This window comes from Camelus ferus, chromosome 6 (genome assembly GCF_009834535.1).
Source record: "Camelus ferus isolate YT-003-E chromosome 6, BCGSAC_Cfer_1.0, whole genome shotgun sequence".
Classification (NCBI taxonomy): domain Eukaryota; kingdom Metazoa; phylum Chordata; class Mammalia; order Artiodactyla; family Camelidae; genus Camelus; species Camelus ferus.
In genome coordinates, this window is record NC_045701.1 from 68,494,739 (window position 1) to 68,514,699 (window position 19,961).

General features: G+C 51.8%; 1 protein-coding gene and 1 non-coding gene across 4 annotated transcripts in view; one reads left to right on the forward strand and one right to left on the reverse strand.

The window, feature by feature from the left end:
• The window catches only part of RGS6 (regulator of G protein signaling 6), a 474,528-nt gene extending 456,717 nt beyond the window's left edge, over positions 1-17,811 (forward strand). For 2 of the 3 annotated variants that reach the window (XM_032482304.1, XM_032482303.1), the window contains one exon: positions 17,428-17,811. In XM_032482304.1, the coding sequence (XP_032338195.1) occupies positions 17,428-17,478 (51 nt within the window). In that variant the 3' untranslated portion in view covers positions 17,479-17,811. Of the gene's footprint in view, positions 1-8,877; positions 8,945-17,427 lie in introns of all 3 variants that reach the window. The other variant, XM_032482301.1, reaches the window with a different exon arrangement.
• TRNAG-ACC lies at positions 6,653-6,725 on the reverse strand. Its single transcript has one exon. It is a non-coding gene; the product is annotated as a tRNA-Gly (tRNA).
• Positions 17,812-19,961: the final 2,150 nt, after the last annotated feature.

Below are 19,961 nucleotides of genomic sequence, written 5' to 3' on the forward strand. Positions count from 1 at the left end.
AGGTCAAATGAACAGAGGCTGTCTCTCCCTAGCCCTGTCCACTGGGAAGCTTCCTTTCACAGTGGCTGTAAAATCTGAAAGCCATGATGGGAAACACCTGTGGGTGGCCTTTGCACCATCTTCTGTCTCCTCTTCAGACTCGCTGGTGGGAGGTCCCAGGTGTTACTGGCTGTGGGGAGGAGGAGACTTTAACTCAAGACCACTTCCTCCTGCTCAGGGCTGACCAGCCTGCCATTCTGGGCCATCTTCCTGGTTTTGCGGTTGACAGATGACAATAAGGGTAGGAGAGCAGGCAGAGCTGGAAGGCCCCTGACCCCCTGCTGTCTCTGAGGCTGCTCATTTCTTCCGCTCTACTACAAAGGGAGGAGGGCCTCACCCGGGTGACCCTGATGTACAAGACAGGGGATGCCTGGCTCACTAGCAGCAACCTGATTGTCCCTTTTCAGACGGCAGCCGAAGCCATCGGGTGAGAACTCCAAGCTGGGGAGGGGAAGCTAGAAAATGTCCTCTGCATCTTGTGTCCAGTTCCCTGGAGGGACAGCACTTAAGTTAGGAGAAGTGGCAGCCCCGAGTGATGGTGGCATCAGCTTCCCCAGACACCTTTACCGGGCGCCCGGCTGAAGCCCCAACTGCCCTCTTGAGAGCCTCATGCATCAAATGTAGCTCAGGCTCCCAAGATGGGAAATGGGGTCGCTGGTGCCGGAGCAAGAGCTGGAGGCCCCAGGGGAGAGCAGAGATGGGGACCAGGTGTTCGTCCCCCTGGTAAGAGAGCCTCATATCACAGCTGGGCTTTGTCAATGTGCTCCTCGGAATTGGAACAGCGAGGGCCCGGAACTGAGGGAGCCCTGGCATGTGCCAAGCGGCATCTCCGCCACAAGTGTTTCTGTCCTGCCTGCCAAGGAATGCAGCAGGGAAGTCAGATGGAGACCAGGAAGCTCTGGGAGCCAGCTGTCACCCACCCTCCCTCTCCCCCTCCTCCCTCTCCAAAAGCCAAGGAAAAGCTAATGAGAGTGAAAAATCAGCAGCTCACCCCCTTCCGGGCCGCTCTGCCGGGAGGAACCCCCAGCTCCAGGCCCAGTTGCTGACCCGGAAGTGAAGCCTGAGACTCCTGGCAAGCGGGGCAACCAGGGCGGGCACTCAGCCCTCCTCAGAGCAGCTCCTTCCCCCAGGGGCTTGTTTCCCCTCCCCCTCAGCAGGCCTGCTCTCCCGGCCAAATGAGTTCTCAAATACCTAGACTCAGCAGAGCCCCCAGGGAGCTTTGACCTCAGTTGAAAAAAATCCTTTCAGGCCTCCAGCAAGGAATGATCACTAAAAATCTCTAGAGTCGGTTTTGATTGCAAACAGTCCTTGGATCCCCTTGGGACTACTGGGTCATGGACTGCAGTGCCAGCCTCTCCCATCTCAGAGCCCTGAGATCTAGCATTCATGAGACCCGGACCTGCCTAGAGATGGAGGTAGATTCCCTAGCAGTGTAGTGGAGGGAACGCAGGGAAATTTGCCTCCGGAGCAGGAAGGACTTCCCCTGGGACTCTGTGGCACTCCTCAGCAACCCGTGCAGAGCGGGTCCTGCCTGCCTCCAGCCTCAGCTTGCCAGCAGCATGACCTCAGGCACGTGCTAGCCCTCTCTGAGCCCTGGTTCTCTCCTGTGCACAGTGGCTTGGGCTAGGTCACCTCTGTGGACCCTTTCGGCAGGGGTGTTCTGTAGATCTGTGCTTCTGTCGATCCTGAGATTTTCAAGTTGTGCTAATCAGCCCTCAGAATGAGAGGAGCTGCCTTCCTGCTGGAGAAGTGGCTGCCTATCTTTGAGTCTGGGAAGTAAACCATGGATAGAATGGAGCTGGATATTTATTTAAAATCACAGGATTTGAGGGTAAAGCCCTGGCAGTACTAAAAGTGCTGCAGGCACCCCCCTCCTTTCCCACCAGCCCCTTTCCTGCCCCAGCCCTGGTCCCTCTGATTGCCCCTCGGGGCTTATCCTACACTGTGACCCCTGGTGTGCAGGGAGGGAGAGGTCACAAAGAACAGGGTAAGCACCACACACCCCGCCGCCCTCGCCAGTTCTGCCGCCCCTGTGCTTCCGGGACGGACCCGCAGAAGGTGGGGTGTGTGTCAGAAGGTGGGAGCGAGGTCAGCTGGCAGAGGGGTGGGCTCCAGAGCGGGTGCTGTTGCACCGCCCCGTCCTGTGGGGCGTGGGAAGAAATGAACTGCGAGCATTTGGGGACCTCAGCACCACTCTGCTGCTCACCTGCTAACACACTTTCTGGTTCCCTGGAGAACTCTGGGCCAGCTTGCCTCTGTCCTCTCTTAGAAATGACCAAGAAGAGGTCACGAGAGAGCGTGTTATCCTGGCTACAGTGGTAGGTTAAGTCTCCTCTGGCCTCTATCTCTCTCTCCATCTTGGGTCCAAGTGAAGTTTGAAAAAGCCTATTTAATATAGTATAATTTTGTAGCTGGAAAATGAAAATGTAAAAGTCTATTATTTTCTACAAACCAACTGTAAAGTGTAAGACAGCCCAGGCAGCTTGGCTAGTGGGGTACAGAGAAGACAAAAGAGATAAAGTGATTCTCCATGGCAGGGGTTGGAGGGGAGAGGTCTTTCTGAAACTCTGGGAAAAGGTGAGATTTTTATCTATCAAAAAAAGTAAGAGGTTGTCATTTTTGAGAAGCCCAGCCTTGGACCCTGCCGCTTCCCTTGGAAGGAGGAACCCCCAGCTGTTGCAGCTGATGGTTCAACCTGTCAACCAAAAGCAGCCAGAAATGCCCTCCCAGCAGAGTGCCCACTTGGAGGAAAAATGCCACAGTGACTCAGCCGCCTGACACAGGGGACAGCTAGGCTCTGCAAGACTGCTCCCTCCTCCTCTCGCCAGCTCTCCCTCGCCCCTACCCTGGCCCTCTCCTGCCTTCCCCAGACCCCCATGTGCCGAGCAGTCAAGTGAAAAACTCCTGTGAGGCAGAAAGGCACAGCTGTGTGTTTACAGCCACTGATTCAGATCCAAATCGCATCCTTGCCAGTCTTCCCCAAGGCAGGCCAGGGGCACACCGTGGATGGATGCGCCAGGCGGGAATCTATTTCGGGAGCTGACCTGCAGCCCTTGGCCTTAACAGAGCCGTCCTCCCACCCTCCACTCAGAAAGATGCCCTTCTAGAAGAAGCTCTCACTTTAGAAGTGGCTGATGGGTTTGTGGGATTTCAGCCTGTTCCTTGTCACTTGTATAGTCAGATTTCTGGCACCTGTCCCCAGGCAGCCACGCGCAAATGGCTGAGGGCTCCCATCTGTCCAGGAGAAGGCAGAGGGTGAAGGTGACCTTGGGGCCCTCGGCAGGATGAACAGCAGCAAGTGCAGACCCCTCAGGGGAACAGATGCCTGCTTCTGCAGAGGACAGAATCCGCCTCAGACCTGCCAGGGGATCAGCAACCTCCCTCAGGGGGCAGGAGAGAACCCTCCAGGCGTTAGTCAGGCTTTGGAACAGCAGGAACCTAGGAAGGGGACCAAGCTGCCAATGTCGAGTTCAGGGAGATGAGACCCAACTCTGTCTGCGTCCAGACTGGAGGGTTAGAAGTCAGAGAACTCAAGGTCTAAGGATTTCAAAGGCTGAGAAGTAAGGTGGCCATGGCTTCCCCCCAAAATGAGCTCCTGGTGAAAACAACACAGGAGTCTTCCTTGTTTATAGGCAGCAAATTTGCATCTTTGGTTCAAATCAAGTTTGGGAAGTGTGGCTTTCTGGAAGGAGGGCAGTATATAAATTCGTAGGTAGGAACACTATAAAATGTTGCTGTGGATGGAACAGAATGCTAGCTGGGACGCCGCAGAGGAGTTGAATAGAGCTCAGAGCAGTGGGATCTTCAGTTTAGTGATGTTACTTGAAGGCTGATGAGAGAAAGACCTTGGGGGTTTGTTTGCCGGCTTCCAGTGGATGAGGGGTGGGGCGGGGCTGGGAGTGTGTAGCTACCTTGGCAGTCGCAGCATCCAAAATGACCCCCAGTCACAGTCCAATCATTCTGGCCTGAGCAATGGTACCACAGCCCCAAACAGGGTCGGGCCTCATTGGTGTAATAATTGCAGGAACTCCACACCCTTCTTGTAAGCCTGGCTTACTATAGGGAGATTACCATCTTAACTACATCCCCTGCTCCAGAAAACTTTATTTGTTACCAGATATCAGTGTGATAAAGTTGAAAACTATATGCATTCCTGCCCCCCATACTCCCTCCACCTCCACTGCCTCAATGTTTGCCCATAGTTATTATTAAAGCAAGTATATTCACCACACCCTGATGGCTAGTAAGAGGGTGAATTAATAGATCTGTGTTAATGGGAAAGGCAGTCTCTGGTTGTGGCCACAAGGGTCCAGCCACAGCCCTGTCCTATCCAGCATCCTTTTGATGACTCAGATGAAGAGACAACATGCCAGTCACATTCAAAGATGCAAACCTGGAAGGTATTGCTCACTTGATAGGTAATGAAAGTATATTGAAAAGTCATCTTCTTCAGGTGGAATGACAGGTCCAAATCAATCAAAGGTATGATTTAACCAGATAAAGTTTATTTAAAAAAAAAAGTTCAGTCTCACAACTACAGGGTGGCATTCCCAGCCTTCACTGGATTCAAGTAAAAAAAAAAAAAAAATCTGGGGTTGTGATTGATTGCAAGTTCAGTAGAAGCAAAAGTGAGATGCAATCACTTTTTTCTTTGTAAGCAACTTTAGGTTTTAATCACAAAAGTGGAATGGTCAGAAGACAGACAGGTTCTGCTGTTCTCTGTGTTGCTCTAGACCGTGTTGAGTCTTGCGTCTAAGCTCCCACATTTTATCAGGAACTTCAACAAACTAGAGGAAATTCAGGAAAAAACAGCTGGGGACTCTGGAAGCCATGTCAGACGAGACTGAAATAGTTGAAGCTGTCTAGTTCCTACACAGATTCAATAACCCCCAGGAGACGTATCGGTGTTTGTGTCCTAGGGTGAGTGGACAGTTTTGGGTTATTCCAGACAAAGCTAGAACAAATGGGTAGACGATGTGGGGAGGGTCTCTCTCTAAGAATATTCTAACACTAGTAACTTCCCAGCAGTGGTATGTGTCACCTCAAGGAGAAAAGAGCTCCTTGGAAACGCTCAGAAGCCGAATATCCAATATTGTAGAGCAGTTTTCTGCACTGGATTCCATCACCTCTTCCAACTGAAATCCTCTGATGCATTAAATATATGTTAAATGGATCCTACTGCATTTTATCAGATGGCTTATAAATAAGCTATGGGAAAAAAAAAAAAAAAAGAATGGATCACGCGGAGGGAGTTTGCTGAGATGGGAGGAGAGGGAGCCAAAGGGGTCAGATTAGACTCTGCCTTGAGGGAGAAAAAGCCAGATGATGACAAATCAAAGCAAGTCCACTGTCAAGAAGTGGAATTACTGCCCTTCACATGCCATCCAGGCCTTTTGGTTTGGGTTTTGGTTTTGGTTTTTTTAAGCCCTTGGCTGTTGCCGCTGCAGCTGAACCCTGGGTGACAAGGCTCTGTCCCCTGAATGTCTGGGAGGATGGCACTGGGCGGAGGATGCGGGTGCCTGCTGGTGCAGGGAGGCCGAGCAGCTGTGGCGCAGCGGGCTGAGTGCAGCCGGGGTTGGCACGGGGGCGGTGGTGGCGCCCTGGCTCTGCGTTGGAGAGAGCCCGGCCTGTCATCCTTCCCATCCAGAAAGGGTGTTTTGTGAAAGCAAAAAAGATGATCAAGCTAGGTGCCTTTTACCCGATGCCAGTGCAGAGTCCAGGTGGACAAGCTGCTACCCAAACTGTCTCAGCCTGGCCAGGAGCAGCACACGCCCCCAGAGACACTAGACCAAGGAGGAGCTGCGCTCCTGGGGCCCCCTCCCCTCCGGCCCTGCCTTGAGGGCTCATCTTCAGCCCAACTCAGGCCAAGGGAAGGGCTCCTGTGTCACAGGTCGTTCCTCCCAGCTGTCCTGAGGACCGACCTGATGGCAAATGGCCCTGCCTCCCCTCCCGGGCTTCACCAGGGCTGCCTTCGACTCATCGTGCAGTTGTATAATCACGGTGATTACAGCCTGTGGCTTTTTTCCTCTTCTCATCTCTGGCTTTCAAATTTTTTGAGGCCTCTCATTAAACATGGTGATGCCGATAAAGTCAGCAAAGTTTTAAGAAGGCATTTTTGTAAGCTAAAGAAAGCCCAGTCAGAGCCGATTGTTACTATGTTCCCTCATGCAGTCCCTTAAATCTCTGTCAGGTGTGGTTGATGTCCGGATATAAGAGGTAGGGGAGAGGTGGGCCGGGGGACCCAGAGGGTGCCCATACTTTTTCACAGGGCTGGAGAGCTGCTTTACATCGTGCCCCTGGCCTTCCTCGTTTCCACCAAGAGTATGGTGCACCCGAACCCCAGTGCCTAATGGGAAAAGACAGACCTTCAGGCAAGGATACAGGGCCTGGCTTCTATATGACGGCAGATTAAGTGGGGAATTGGAGTAGCCAGTACAAAACTCAACTCAACCTTGTCATCTGAGGCAAAAGTAGAAGGGAGATTCTGGTGGATTCTCTGATCTGGATGATACTGGGAGGTTCCAGGGCATCCATAATTCTAAATATGTATAGGATGCATTTGTGAGTTGTCACCATCCTGTGAGCAAGTTAATGATTTTATTTATTTATTTAATGGAGGTGCTGGGAATTGAACCCAGGACCTCATGCATGGTAGACATGCACTCTACCACTGAGCCATATCCTCCCCCGTGCACATACTCAATGGCTGTATCCTTGGTAACGATGCAGCTTCGGAGCCCATCCTTTGCTAGCCCTCAATCAGAGCGTCCCTGAATTGTTTCTAGACATGGAGGACATTATAAGAGGGATTACCAGGATGGTGTGCAGGTGGGGTGTGGCCACCAGAGCCCCCAGCCTGCACTTCAGCACCTCTGTGCAGGTTTGATGTCAGGGTCCCCATCCTTTCCATCCTCCCCAAGGCTACACAGATGTCTGCACAGTGAGGTTCACCTTGCCCTGGCAGGAGGCTGTTTTGCGGGGCTCCAGCTGGCCCCTGGCAGCTGACTGCCCTGAGCCATTCACACTTCTCCTTATCCTGTCGGGAGCCCACTCTCTGAGGATGTGATGAGTAGCACCAACCATTCAAGGTTAAGTGTTGTCGAAAACCTGGCAGCGAGATTTCCCCCAACTGCATTCGCATCCCCTACTGAAGATGACCTGCTGGCTCTGCCCCTGAGAACAACACCCCTGCAGTGCCCACCAGAATGTGGGAAATGGGCTCAGGGTTAGGGATGGACAGCCCCATTGAGTCCTCTTTTTCCACCTGACGTTGGTGTAAGACCCCAGGCAAGTCGCTCACACACCCAATGGTATAATGAAGCCCACGGTTCCAGGTGGGGGTCAGCACTCAACGAGGGCACAGCAAGAGCAGCTTCCACTCCTCGGAGGCTCCCAGCATCACGCTGTGGGCACCCATGTCACATGGAGCTTGGCCCAAGAGGGACTTTGGTTCTACTCCAGCTCCACCACTTACCTGTGGACTCGGGCAGTGCCTCCAAGCCTCGGTTTCCTCATCTGTAAAAGGAAGATAAGAGTAAATGATTAAGTGGGAAGAAATATGTAAGGTGCTTAGCACAGTGTTTGCAGTGTGCTCAAATGTAACTCTGTATTATCATTTTCATTATCATGATGTGACCTGCAGCCCGTGCTTAGCGCTTATTACCTTATTTAATTTCCAACAATATTTTTCGATAGGTATTATTGTATTTATTTTTGTATTTATTTTGCAGTTGAGGATGGGGGTGTGGGTATCTCATACATGACAGTGTGCAGAGCACATTCATTTAGTACTCATGGGACTTCTTGATAAATGGTAGCTATTATTACCGACTTATTTTTAAAATCAACTCAGAGAGCCAGTTTCTCTGCCTTCCTTGGGAATGAGGGGACTGTGGTGCTGGCAGACCAGCTTCTGCCCTGTGGTCAATGTCTCAGGGCTCCTATGCACTTCCTGGGAAGCTGCAGGAGCTGGGGGATTGTGGCAGCATGGTGCCAGGATGTGGCCAGGGGAGGGCCACCGAGGCAATACATATGCCCCACTAAGATGCCTCCTATTTCCAGACACAGGTCAAAGATTGTCCTCCCCTATAAGAGCATGAAATCCAATCCTCCAGAGGTACTGCTCTGCATGACAGAAGCCTCGTTCCCAGAAACCCTCACCTTTCAGCTGGCTACCTGCCTGGAACTCCCCTGAGCAGTACAACCTCACCAAGTCCAGTTACTCCATCTGCTGGATAAACAGAGGCTTCTATTTTTTAAGCACATACTACACAGTGGGGTTGTTGGAGGAGTCAGAGCCAAGTGGCAGGGAGTGCTTTGAAATCCCTCGTAAACCAGCCCCCTGGGGCGCACGCTCCCACTGCTTGTAGTATTGACAGAAACAGAAACAGAGAGGCCATTGTCACTGACACGAATAGCTTTTTCCTGGGGAAAGTCAGGTTTATATATGTCTCTAAGATAAATGCTTTAAGTTTGCAGTGTTTGTCAAAGACTGGCACCTTAGGAGCCTGATGGAAAGCTCTACAGCCAATCATATGGTTGCTTATGAACCTTGCATGAGATGCTTATGTAGGTGCCTGCGGTGTAAACGTGCACATGAACGTGTGCACAGCTGCATACACAGGTGCATGTGCTGCCTGCCTGGTATACGCCTCTGTGTTCAGTGTATGGTACGCCTGTAACATACGCTGCAGACTGCACGTGCCTCTGCGCATGGACTGCCTGCCTGCTGCAGCTGTGTGCGTGTCTGCGCAGGGGCTCCCCTAAAGCCACAGGTCTTCATGGTTTCAGCTGGATAAGTTATTCTTCACTTCCCTTCCTAAAAACACAATTGCCTAGTGCTGCTGGCGCAGAGTCAGAATGGCCGCTGCATTTCACCCCCGAGGTGGCTTCCTTCCAGCTGTGGGTGAGTGATCCCGGCGTCCACACTCTCTAACCTTCTTTGGGATCCTTCTGCAAAGAAGGTGCTCCAAAAACCAGAAGAGATGATCTGTTTGTCCGTGGCCTCATCTCTGCCCACCACTCCTGTTGTCACACCTTCATTCCATGGACAGTCAGAGGCACCCATTTTTTGGTGTCCCCATTTTTTCCTGCCTGATTGTTTTTACACCCATAGTTTGTCCTTCCTAAGAAACAAGAAGCTGAGGGGTCCAGAAATGATGCTGAGTTGAGTCCTAGAGGCAATGTACAAATAATGCCTTTAGGTGTTGATCCTATAACTCACATCTCCTGGACCTCTAGCAGAAATGCCCACTACCTTTGAAGATGCTTTTAAATCCAACAGCAAGCAGCGTCCTGAGGCTTCATCTCCCAGTCACAGCTTCCACTACTCATCCTCTGTGGCCCAGGGCCAAGTCCTGTAAGAAACTTGGAAATCTCACATTTCTACCTGCTAGACCACCCCCGGGGGAAGAGGGCTAAGGAACCGCCCATCCTCAGTCCGTAGGGGTGGAAAGCGTTGCAGCGACATGTGAAAAGGGTTTATAGGGAAGTAAGAAGGTTCTCTGCGGTGAGGAATTACATCAGCCCAAGTTTCTGTCCAGAGATGTTTTGAAAAATGTGGCTTGACCTGTCCCCTGCCTGTTCTGCCCTGTGGCCAGTTTCTCAGGGCTCCTATGCACTTCCCGGGAAGTGCTGTACTTTTTCAGGTTAGAAATACATGTCTGATAAATGCCTGCCAGACCGCATTCCTGATAGTGGGGTGGAAAGAGAAATGAGACGGCCCTTTGTGCGTATGAGTCCAAAAAGACGCGGATGTTCACGGAAAGATCATGCTTTGAGACAATGGCGGGGCAGTCAGCATGCTGACTGCCTGGGCGCCTTGGCAGCTGGCTTAACTCAGGACCCAAACCCAGGAAGTGTTTTGGGTGAACATGTTTGCAGGAGGTGAGAAGTGCCCTTAGGAGGGTAGAGTTAGAGTCCTCGTGGGTCCTAAGGAGAATCACACACCGCCAGGTGAGTGACTCCTCCTGCTGTCTCATCCACTAAACGGCAGCGCTCTCCCCTGTAGCCATAGTCAAGGGTCACCTGAACTTCCTAGTTGGAAAAAAGTAACATCAAGTTGTTGCCAATAGCAACTCAGCCATGTCCCTGTTTCCTTGAGTCTTTTGCCCTCTGCCTAATTTAAAGTGAACCAGCGCTGAGATGCCAAAGTACAATTGGGGAGGAACTGGCGGAAGAGAGGAAGAGGTAAGCACAGCAGGGCAGCAGGAGGGCATGCTACTGAGGGGCTTTGGGAAGCAAATGCCCACTGGCTCCTCTCTACCCCTGGGTCCACCAAGAACTTGCTGCAGGCTGAGTGTAGAAAGAGCACCAGGCTGTTCAGTCAGAACTGGAGGGAGGAGATAAGAGATTCGGTTTGAAAAAAAAAAAAAAAAAAAAAAAAAAGGTGGGGGGTTGCATTTCTCCTGCACGGGGAGAAAAAAAGCGGCAGGGAAAGTGGAAATGCACAACTTGTAGAGGAGTCTGGGGGCATGTTCCCGGGCAGTGCGCTGCCAGCGTCAGGCCCAGATGCTGGGCCCTTCTCGCTCCTGGCACTCAACATGCCGGCCTGGCTCCAGATTTGTCCCTGCACAGCGGGAGACCGTAGAGGAAGGTCTCCCATCACCCGCCAAAACTATACAGGCAGATGTCAGACTTCACAAAGAGCCCCATGAGTGATGAGCATGATGGGGCAGGGTAGGGGGGCAGGAGTCAGAAGTGGCAAGAACAACTCCCAGGAAGGGCTTCTCCGGCCAGATCGATCTAGACACTTGGTTCTAGTTGGGGTTGGTTCTATTTGGAGTAAGGCATCTGCCTGCCCCTCCTTAGTTAGGCAGGTTAACGTCACACCTGCATCTCTCCTCCCTGGGACTGCTGCTAAGGAGATCCCAGAGGCATCGGCACCGATAACACAGGGCTGCAAATAGAAGTGGTGGCTTCACTGGCTTGTCCAGCAGCCACCACTTTAAATCCATGAGCACCAGGTAGTGGTGACCTGTGCCTCAGCTCAGCACAGTCGCCAAAGTCCACTTTGCCAGGGTCGCTGGCCGGAAGGCAGCATCCTCTCTTTCTCAGGAGTCCCCCAGGTGATGAAGGGAAACACAGGCAGAGCAGAAATGCCTGGGATGGTCTCAAATATGTCCAAGAGCTGAATCTTCTTTCTCAGTGTCATTGAGAAAATCACCCTGTGCGCCCCAGAGAGGTCACCCAGTGTGGGTGAGTGTGGAGGAGTCCTTAGTCCTGAGCCTTTCCACGTGCCCCTTTCCTTGAAAATGATGGTCATGTACCAAGCAGAAGGTGTATGGGCCATGAAGGCAGCTGACCAGTGGTACGTGCTCAGGCTAGTGGCCCAACCTCACGTGTCCAGTGAGGGTTAAAGCAATACCTAACAGACAAAGATGGTGTGGATCTTAGCACAGGTGTCTGTTGAATGTCTAGTGTGCTTGACACACAATAGCTCGATATTCCATCAGTGGGTGACTGTTAGTAACTGTCCTCAGCAGCCAACCTGTGTCCCTGGTAATGGGACCATCCCCACCCTGCCACCATCAAGGTCTAGGCGAGTTGAAGAGGAGGGCACTTGAGAAGGGAGGGTGAATGAGATGCGATGCCACCCCGTTGGGCCAGGAATAAGAAATTCAAAGAGAAAGTCCCTGGAAGGTAGGGGATAGGTTGGCCCTCTCACATTTAGTTCAGATAGGAGGGCTGGCAACTCACCTCTTCTAAATTAAAAATATTTTTAAGTGAAAAAAAAAAAAAAGCAGTGCTAGTTGCCAATACCAGCTAGAGTAATGTATTTGAACCTGCTCATGGTCCCAGTGACATTTTGTGGGCATTGCTCTCAGCAGACATGACTGCTGGCAGGTTGCATTGATCCACCATGTATGTTTATATTACTGTACAGAAGACTGTGGGCTGTTTCAAAAAAAAATTCATTTTGTTTTTGATCATATTCCTCACTTTGGAAATAGGTTGAATGTATATTAATTCTTCATCCAGTGAGCTTTTTCAAAAATTAATTCAATTTTCACCTAGCTCTTGATTTGGGGCAGGAGGGGAGGGGTTGTTTTATGTTTATGGTATCCTATTTTTTAAAAGTTGAATAAAGAGAGTATTTTAAAAACCAAAGAAAATGCCCTTCAGCTCCTGAGAGAGATCAGAAAGCTTGGCAAGGACCCAGGAGTAATACAGTAATACAGGAATGGGTCACAGGGCTCCTGCCCTCCCCCTCCCCACCCCCAAAGCAGCCTCTCGTGCCCCGGGTGCTGCTCCAGCCCGGCTCTGCCTGGATCAGCCGTGCGTAACCGCTGGCTCGTCCCACAGCCTGGTTTCCCCATTTCATCTGCCCATCTTGCCTCACAAAGTTCAACAGAGGGTGATGAAAGATGGAGAGTTGAAGGGTTTTGAAATTATTCTGCATTAAGTATGGATTTTCCTATCATCCCCTTTCAGTGTTTCTCAGCCCTCTAAACTATCCGAAGCAAGTGGCACTCTCTCCCCAGTTTTAAGCAGCATTGCAAAAGGAGATGCCACAGAATTTCTCATACTTCCTTTAGAAAGCATTCCTTTTACTTTGTTTGGTGGAGAAGGGGCACCAACCTCCAGGGAAGTCACCTGATGGAAGTCAGACAGGTCCTGGAATTTGCCCCCTCCTGACAAACCCCAGTCAGGACGTTTCCTTTCTCCCTGGCTCTTGATTGGGGCCTGACTGCTGCCTCCTGCAAGTCCCCCACAGGCCTGTGGTTCCACACACACTCATCATTTATTAACTTGAGCATCACCTGCTCATAGGGAACTTTCAGTCTCCTTGAGAGGACAACTCATCTCTGGGGCCTCCTGCTTCTTGCCTGCTGAAGTTGCCCGGTGAGCCCTACTCGGCAAAACACCATTTTTCATGAGCAGGGATGAAAAATGCCTGTGTGTCACCACAAGGTGATCGGGTTGGATCGATGAAGACTAGAAATCGTGTTCCAAATTAGTTCTCTTGAAAGTTCTAGTTCCCCTAGCAGAGGAATCTGGGTTTCTCCCATAACCAGAGGGGAAAGATTTGAACTGAGCCAAGAGACAAAGCTGCTGGGACAGCAACTGAAAAAGAGTACAGGGTGGGAAATTTCACAGCAGAGATGTGATAGCTGGATTCTTTTCCCCTCATCTTTTTTCTTTTTCTTTTCTTTTTCAATTACATATGGCAAAATAAATAGGTCTGAAATGATTGGTTCAATGAATTTGACAAATATATGCAGCAGTGTGACCTAAACCCCATCACCCTAGAAAGTTCCCTTTCCAGTCAATTCCATCCCTCTCCCCTAGAGGCAACCACGGTTGATTTCCATCCCCTTAGTAGCATGGGTTTAGATTTGGTAGACTTGAGATCTGTAACTTTGGTCTTAGGTCATCTGGGCAAATCAGCAAGAAAACCTCGTCAGCAGCTCAGATGTCTTTACCTTCTTAGTGTTGAAAAAGATCCTGCCTGACCCACTAGTACTTGGCTCCACTGCCCCCAGTATGCCATCTGACCCCCAGGGCCACCCTCTGAGCCTTAGCCCTTCTCCCAGCCAAAGAGGTTAGCATCAGTCTCCCAGGTAAGTAAGTGGCAAAAGCTCTTGGTAACCCAGATGGCGCATGCTTTGTTGATTAATATCGGGAAGCACGATGCACAGAGCCACGGCATGTCAATCAGCATGTTGGTTTTTCCTGAAGCACTACACAAAAGGGAGGAGCTGTTCCTTTTGTGCATTTCCTTTTAGAAACAAAGGATTCCATGACCACCTTCTAGGCTTCTAGCCATCAAGATGGCTGCAGAGCTGAACCAATTAGTCAGGGCGGAGGGTGGGAAATGAATGTGTGGGTGTTTGTGAACCCAGCACTGAGCTCATGGTCCATGAAATTGAAGGATCCCACATTCCTTTGGATTAAACTTGGCCAAAGGTCTTGAAGGGGGAAAGCACTTTGTCTGAATGCAAAGCTTTGGTGTCTCTGGAATGTACCTTCTGCAGCTCAGTTCTTAATCACTGTATATTTTTTCACTTGGACAAAGGCTGCCTGCTAATAGCATTTTCAACCACCTTCAGCTGCTTCGCTCAGCTAAGCCAAGGCCTCAGGCTGGGCTGGCTGCAGTTTCCTGGCACCATGATCTGTTCCCAACTGACCAGCATTGAGGAACAGCACGTATTCACGCTCTGAAAAAATGCCTTCCCCCATAACTGTGCAAGATGTCACGCAGAGGCAGAGTTATCATTCCCCTTCCCAAGTGTCTCCTATAGAATCATCCAACCTGGAGGCAGGGATGGGGATGAACAGGAGGAAAGAGCCCTTGAGGGTGCCAGGCAAGAGCTCTCCTCTCTCTGGGCAGAGCAGGTAGGTCAGGAGCTCCCAGCAAGCCCCTAGCAGCATAGACCTTGGGGCAGTTCATCTCTGAACACCGGTTGCCTCCGCTGTCAGATTTCACTTTGATCCCTGAAAATAACAAGAACCTCAGCTCTTCAGAAGAGAGGCAGCTACTGAGCCAGTGTGATTGCAGGATTTCTTCCCCAAAGCCTGAGGCCAGGCAGCTAGCCTTGCCTGCGTCCTACATGAGGAACCACCTTCCAGCCTCACCCGGGGGGTCACTGCCTGGTGGACAGATTGCAGCTGGGCTGAGTTGGCCCCTCAGCCGACCTGAACTCTCATGACCTCCTTTAGCAGCAGAACTGGCATTTGGTAAATGCAGGAGTGCAGGAGCAGGGAGAGGGAGACCAAAATGCCGAGGAGCAGCACCTGGATGGCTGAGAGGATGGGACCAATCTCAGGGCACATTCTCCAGGCTGGTCAGCTGCACCTCCATCCAGGAAGCCCTGAGAAATGGAAGCAGCTGGGGGAAGGGGAGGGGAAGGATTGATGGGCTGGCCTCTGACCCGTCTTTGGAGTCCAGAGCTGTGAGGCTGAACTCCAGGATTTAGGCAGAAAAAGATTAATTAGCACCTCCCAGCCCAGCCTAGCCCAGCCAGCTCTGTAGAACTGGGAGGTGTGGAGGGTGGGGATCCTCAGGGCCAAATTCACCTAAAACAGACAGACCCACAATCATCCAGAAATAGAATCACTACCCTCCCTCCACCACAGCCCCCTCTCCAGCCAAAATGACCTCACTAATGGGGATGAAGCTTTAATGAGGGTTTGGATCCCTGGTAAACCTCACCTTCTTTGTCTCTGGGCTTTGAACACACGCCCTGGCAACAGACTGTTGTTCAGAAGCTTTAGTGATTCCTTTTTTGCATATCCACCCGCTAAATCAGAGCCCCAAATGCCATGTATGGCAAACCTGGAACGTAGATATTTGGGTACACGGTATGTAATTTGTGGCCCTGGTGGAGGAGGGATGGGAGGAGGGGGGAGGAGCTGGGGTTTGGTGTGTGGTTTCCACAGCAATAAGCAGCACCCAAGAGGAAATCAACCATCCTTGGTGCCTTTCATGTGAGCAGGGATGGACACGGATGAAAATCGCTGGGGGAGGTTTGGTAGAGCCCATGGACCAGGAGGCCCCCAGACTCATCATCTCCGCATTTCCCCATGCCACCTGCCTTCAGGCGTGCGTGGAGAAGGACATTCCCAGGTGGACCACCTGGATAACACCTCCAGCTCTGTGGGGGAAAGGCAGTCAGTGTGCACTTTAGAACCAGGGTTGGAGGGAGTCCTCGGAGGTTGACCTCTGCCGTCTATGAGCTATTGTTGTACCTAAACCACTCCACCCAGAGGAGTAGCCATCCTGCTTTTAGTGATTTGCAGAAACCCTCTAAGATTAAGATTAAAAAACCTGATTAAAAAATCCTTAGCCCAGTATACATGTATCCGGCTGCAGGCTAAGTTTAGTGTATCTGAAGATTCAGATAAGGTTGCTGATGGGGAGATTTTGTGTGCACATGCGTGTGCGTGTGTGTTTTTAAGATGGGGAGGAAAAAAATGAAGTTTCGTCTCACTATTGAAAATGAAGGGTGAAAGAAAGGGGAAAAACAGAGCAAAGGGGAAGTAGATGCAGACTTCCCAACTGCCCCAAGAGCAATTCCATTTCTGGACAAGCTCTGGTCCCTGCCATCGGAATTCTCAAAGTCAAACTGGTATGTCCCTCTGTGGAGAGCTAAGCCAGATGACGTATCGTCCTGCATCCAGCGAACTCACAGCCCATGTTGCCTGTTTGTTGGATATGCCCATTATCCATCAATTCATCAATCAGCAGGTTTATTGAGTACCCTGCCAGGCTTCACAAACCTGATCAATTTTTTTTAATTACATCCAGCTTATACGCAGCCAAGCCCAGTAAACAAGATGAGCCCTCACACCCCATTTGGAAATGAACATGGGGAATAGCTGGCCCTTGCAACCTCACCCTGCAGCTCTGACGAGCGACTGCGGGCTGCCCTAGGCAGATGGCACTGGTGTTGCTGACCCACTGTCAATAACAGGGTGGGTTCTGAGTGTTTTCTCAGACACTGTGATCAATCTGCTTGGGTCCAGCCACACTCTCCTCTAGATCCCTGTCCGATGCTATGGATTTCTGAAGCAGGCGAGCAGGGGATGGGTGCAGACGACGACCAGGGAAATAAGCAGAGGACTGACCCTTGCTCATCCTCTTTTTGGTGCCCAGTCCCACATCAGAGGCTCCTGAGCCACCTCCTTCCCGGCAAGTGACCAACTAATCTCTCTCAGGACCTCTCTGCCTTAGGGACCAGGCCTCATGGTCGAGTTTATCCTTTTTCTTTTCAAAACAATGGCTACATAGTTTGTAAGTAAAGGGTTTCTAAGACTTCCTGATCCTCTGGGTACCACAGATGGGGACCAAGAACATAGAAGCGTGCTGCTCTGGGTCCTGCAGCCACACCTGCTCACCCACTCCAGGCTCCAGGTCTCAGCAGATGGCCCCTGTACCTTCCCAGTCCTAAAACAGTCATCAGGAGGACCCAAGGAGGGCTCAGTCCTGCATTTCAAATGGGATTCCTGGGTCATCCATATTCTTAAGACCAGTTAATTCCTCAGTCCCGAGTCACCCAGATCCTTAACTACCATCTGTTTGGGGCAATCCACACTCCCTGACCTTACTAGCCCCAAGCTACTTTCTCTTCCTCACCTGGCTAAAATCAAGTTCAGGGGCAGTCCACGGGTATTAAGAGATGCTCTACCTAAGGGCTGAAATGCCTAGTTTGGGGTAAGTAAAATTCCCACACCCCAGAAAGAGTCCCACCTCCTAACCTGCTCCAGAGCCCTGGCTGTTCAGCTGTCTGTGGTTCAGGCTCTCAAACCTAGAGATCAAAGGGGTCGGTAAGCTAAGTCGTTTGACCTCGGGGGCTGGTGCAACAATTAATCCACCTGTCTGGCTCTCTGTCTCTGTCCTCTGTGTGTGTGTGCGCCTGTGGTGCCCCTGTGTCGCTGTCTCTGCAGGGAAAGTCACTGGCGGGCAAGCGCCTCACCGGCCTGATGCAGTCCTCCTGACGGTTCCCCCCGCAGGGCCCGGGCCCGAGGACCACACGGGCGGGCGGCGGCGCTCCATTTCCACGGACAGAGTTGCCTTGAGGGGAGATTTGGTCACTGTGAAAGAGAAGGAGTGAGGGTCGTGATGGGCGTCGGTGGGGAGACGCGGTGGGTGAACCAGAGGGAGGCCAGAAAGAGAGTCCACAGAGCCTGGGGTCAGCCCGGCAGAGGCCCCTGTGTACAAGCCTCTCTTCCTTGTACAGTTGCGTACTGACACCCCGCTCTCAGAGGTCCTGGTCCCTGGCTCGTTCTGGGGAGAACACCAGTGGAGCGTCTGTTGTGACTATCACCTGAGGTTATTTTCTGACTGTCATCACTCCTCCTGCTGTCTGGGGGATCATGCCTTCCAGCAAACTCAAGAGGGACCAGCCGGCCCTGAGTACATCCAGTATTATGCCCACCTCCCCACCACCTCTCCGGAGCACCCCCAGCACCCACCCTAGTTACACCACAGTGTCCCGACCTCCTCCTGCCTCCCCCCATCCCTGCAGCCACTGGATATAAGGAGCCAGGACCAAGCCGCCCTCACTCCACACGCCCCCATCACATCGTCAGCACTGAGCCACTTCGTGGATTGCAGCACCTCAAATTCTTCCAACCCCCTTTGAGGCCACCTTTCAAAGAGGCCTCCTCAGGCATTGGCGGCTGCCCTCTGCACCAGTCAAATGTCTCAAGGGCCCAACAGGAGAGGAAGCAGTAATGGAGATGAGAGAGTTGGTGGTTTAGTAGCCGTGAGGGTTCTGACCATCTTTTAAAATTTTTACCAGTTCGTAATTTATTCTGTTGTTGCCCCCTCGCTCCTTGGTGTGTTTCCCCATGTCTTACTCAAAATAAAAGTGGCCATGACCTTGGGGGCCATTGGGATGCTCCCCTCTGGCAGCCCCCGTGGAAGCTTGGAGGGGCCCAGACAGAGGCACCCCCACGGCCACGTCTCAGTTGTGCCAGAAGCTGGTGGAATCTGCTGCCCAGGGGCTAGGCCAGGGCCCGGTGGCTCTCTGATGACAGTCCAGCCAAGGCATCCCCTCCACGATATCAGTCATCATGGGGAAGCGCAGACACAGAGCTAAACCTACAGACGCCTGCATAAGACCCACTGTCTCCCCTTGTGTATGTGTCAAAATGACCCTCCGCCAACTTGGCTGCCAGGGAACGATGTACAGAACCGAGGCAGGTGCCTGACGTGTCATAGGTGCTTAGCAAATGGTAGCGATTACTCTCCTTGTTGTCACTGTCATCGCTGTGACCCCCATAAGCCCTTGGACAGAGCGGTATAAGCAACCTGCTTTTGAATTCAGACACTCACCCTCCCACTCCATTCACTTGCTATGACCATCCTCCTTTGATCTCTTTTTGGCCAGAGGTGAAAAATCTCCCTTGGGAGTGTATAAACAGCAAACGCAGAAGCAAAACAGCAATCACTGGTATTTCTTTACTCATCTGGGCAAATGCACCAGCTGTCGAGGTTCATAAGCTTGTTTGCAGGCGCTGCCTCCTGGGTGCTCCCCTAGGACCATCTTTCCAAGCCCTCCTTCCTGCCCTGTTGTATGTCTGATTGCACAGGGCACTGTCACCAGGCTGTCCACTTCCATCCATCACACAGGGCCACCGTGGGCAGGAGGAGTCGTGATTCCCCTGGTACCCTGGTGGGTTCTTGACCCCCGAGCCTCAGTTTCCCCATGGCAGTAGTTGCTCTCACTTTGAAGTACAGTGGACATGAGATACTATGTTGAGCCCTCAGAGTGTCTCCAAAGGGGGTGCTATTAACCCAGATTCCCTGCAGACACTCCCTCCCCCTCTTGCCACACACCATCTCAGCACAGAGCCCTGCTCTCGGTGACACCTGGCAGATCCTAATTGAGTGAATGAGTTAGGTGAAGCCCTTTCCCATGTCGTGGGATCTTCTGAACCCCTCCTCCTCATCCCACCTTTTTTTTAATCCCTTGTTTTTCACATAGACCTCCTGTTTCAGAAAAAAATCACAGATAAATTTCCTCTGCACCCAACATTGCCCGCAGGCAGCCGCTCCCTGCCCGGGTGCCCGGGCTGTGCTGACAGTGAGGTACAGGGCATGGGGGCAAAGGCAGTTCCAGAATGGCAGGAGCCTCTGTGCTTTCAGTTACCCTGAGCAAGGGCCTGGAGCCCTCCTGTCCTTCCTCAGGGCTGCAGCCAGAGCAGGGGTGGTTTCCCTGGCCAGGACTTCTGTGATCCCCCTGGCTGTAGCTCCTGAGGCATGACCCACCCTGGAGGTCCCCAGAGGGCCCCCTCCTCCAGAGCCAGGTGGGCTGTAGCCCTGAGATGGAGCAGGCTGAAGGCTTCCAGACACCTCTGGGGACATCCACCAGGCTTCATAGACGTAAGGATGCTTCAGATGGATTCAAACCCAGAGCAATAAGCCCCTCATCCTGCTTCCCAGCCAAGGCATGCTTGGTCCTGTGATCCCCACC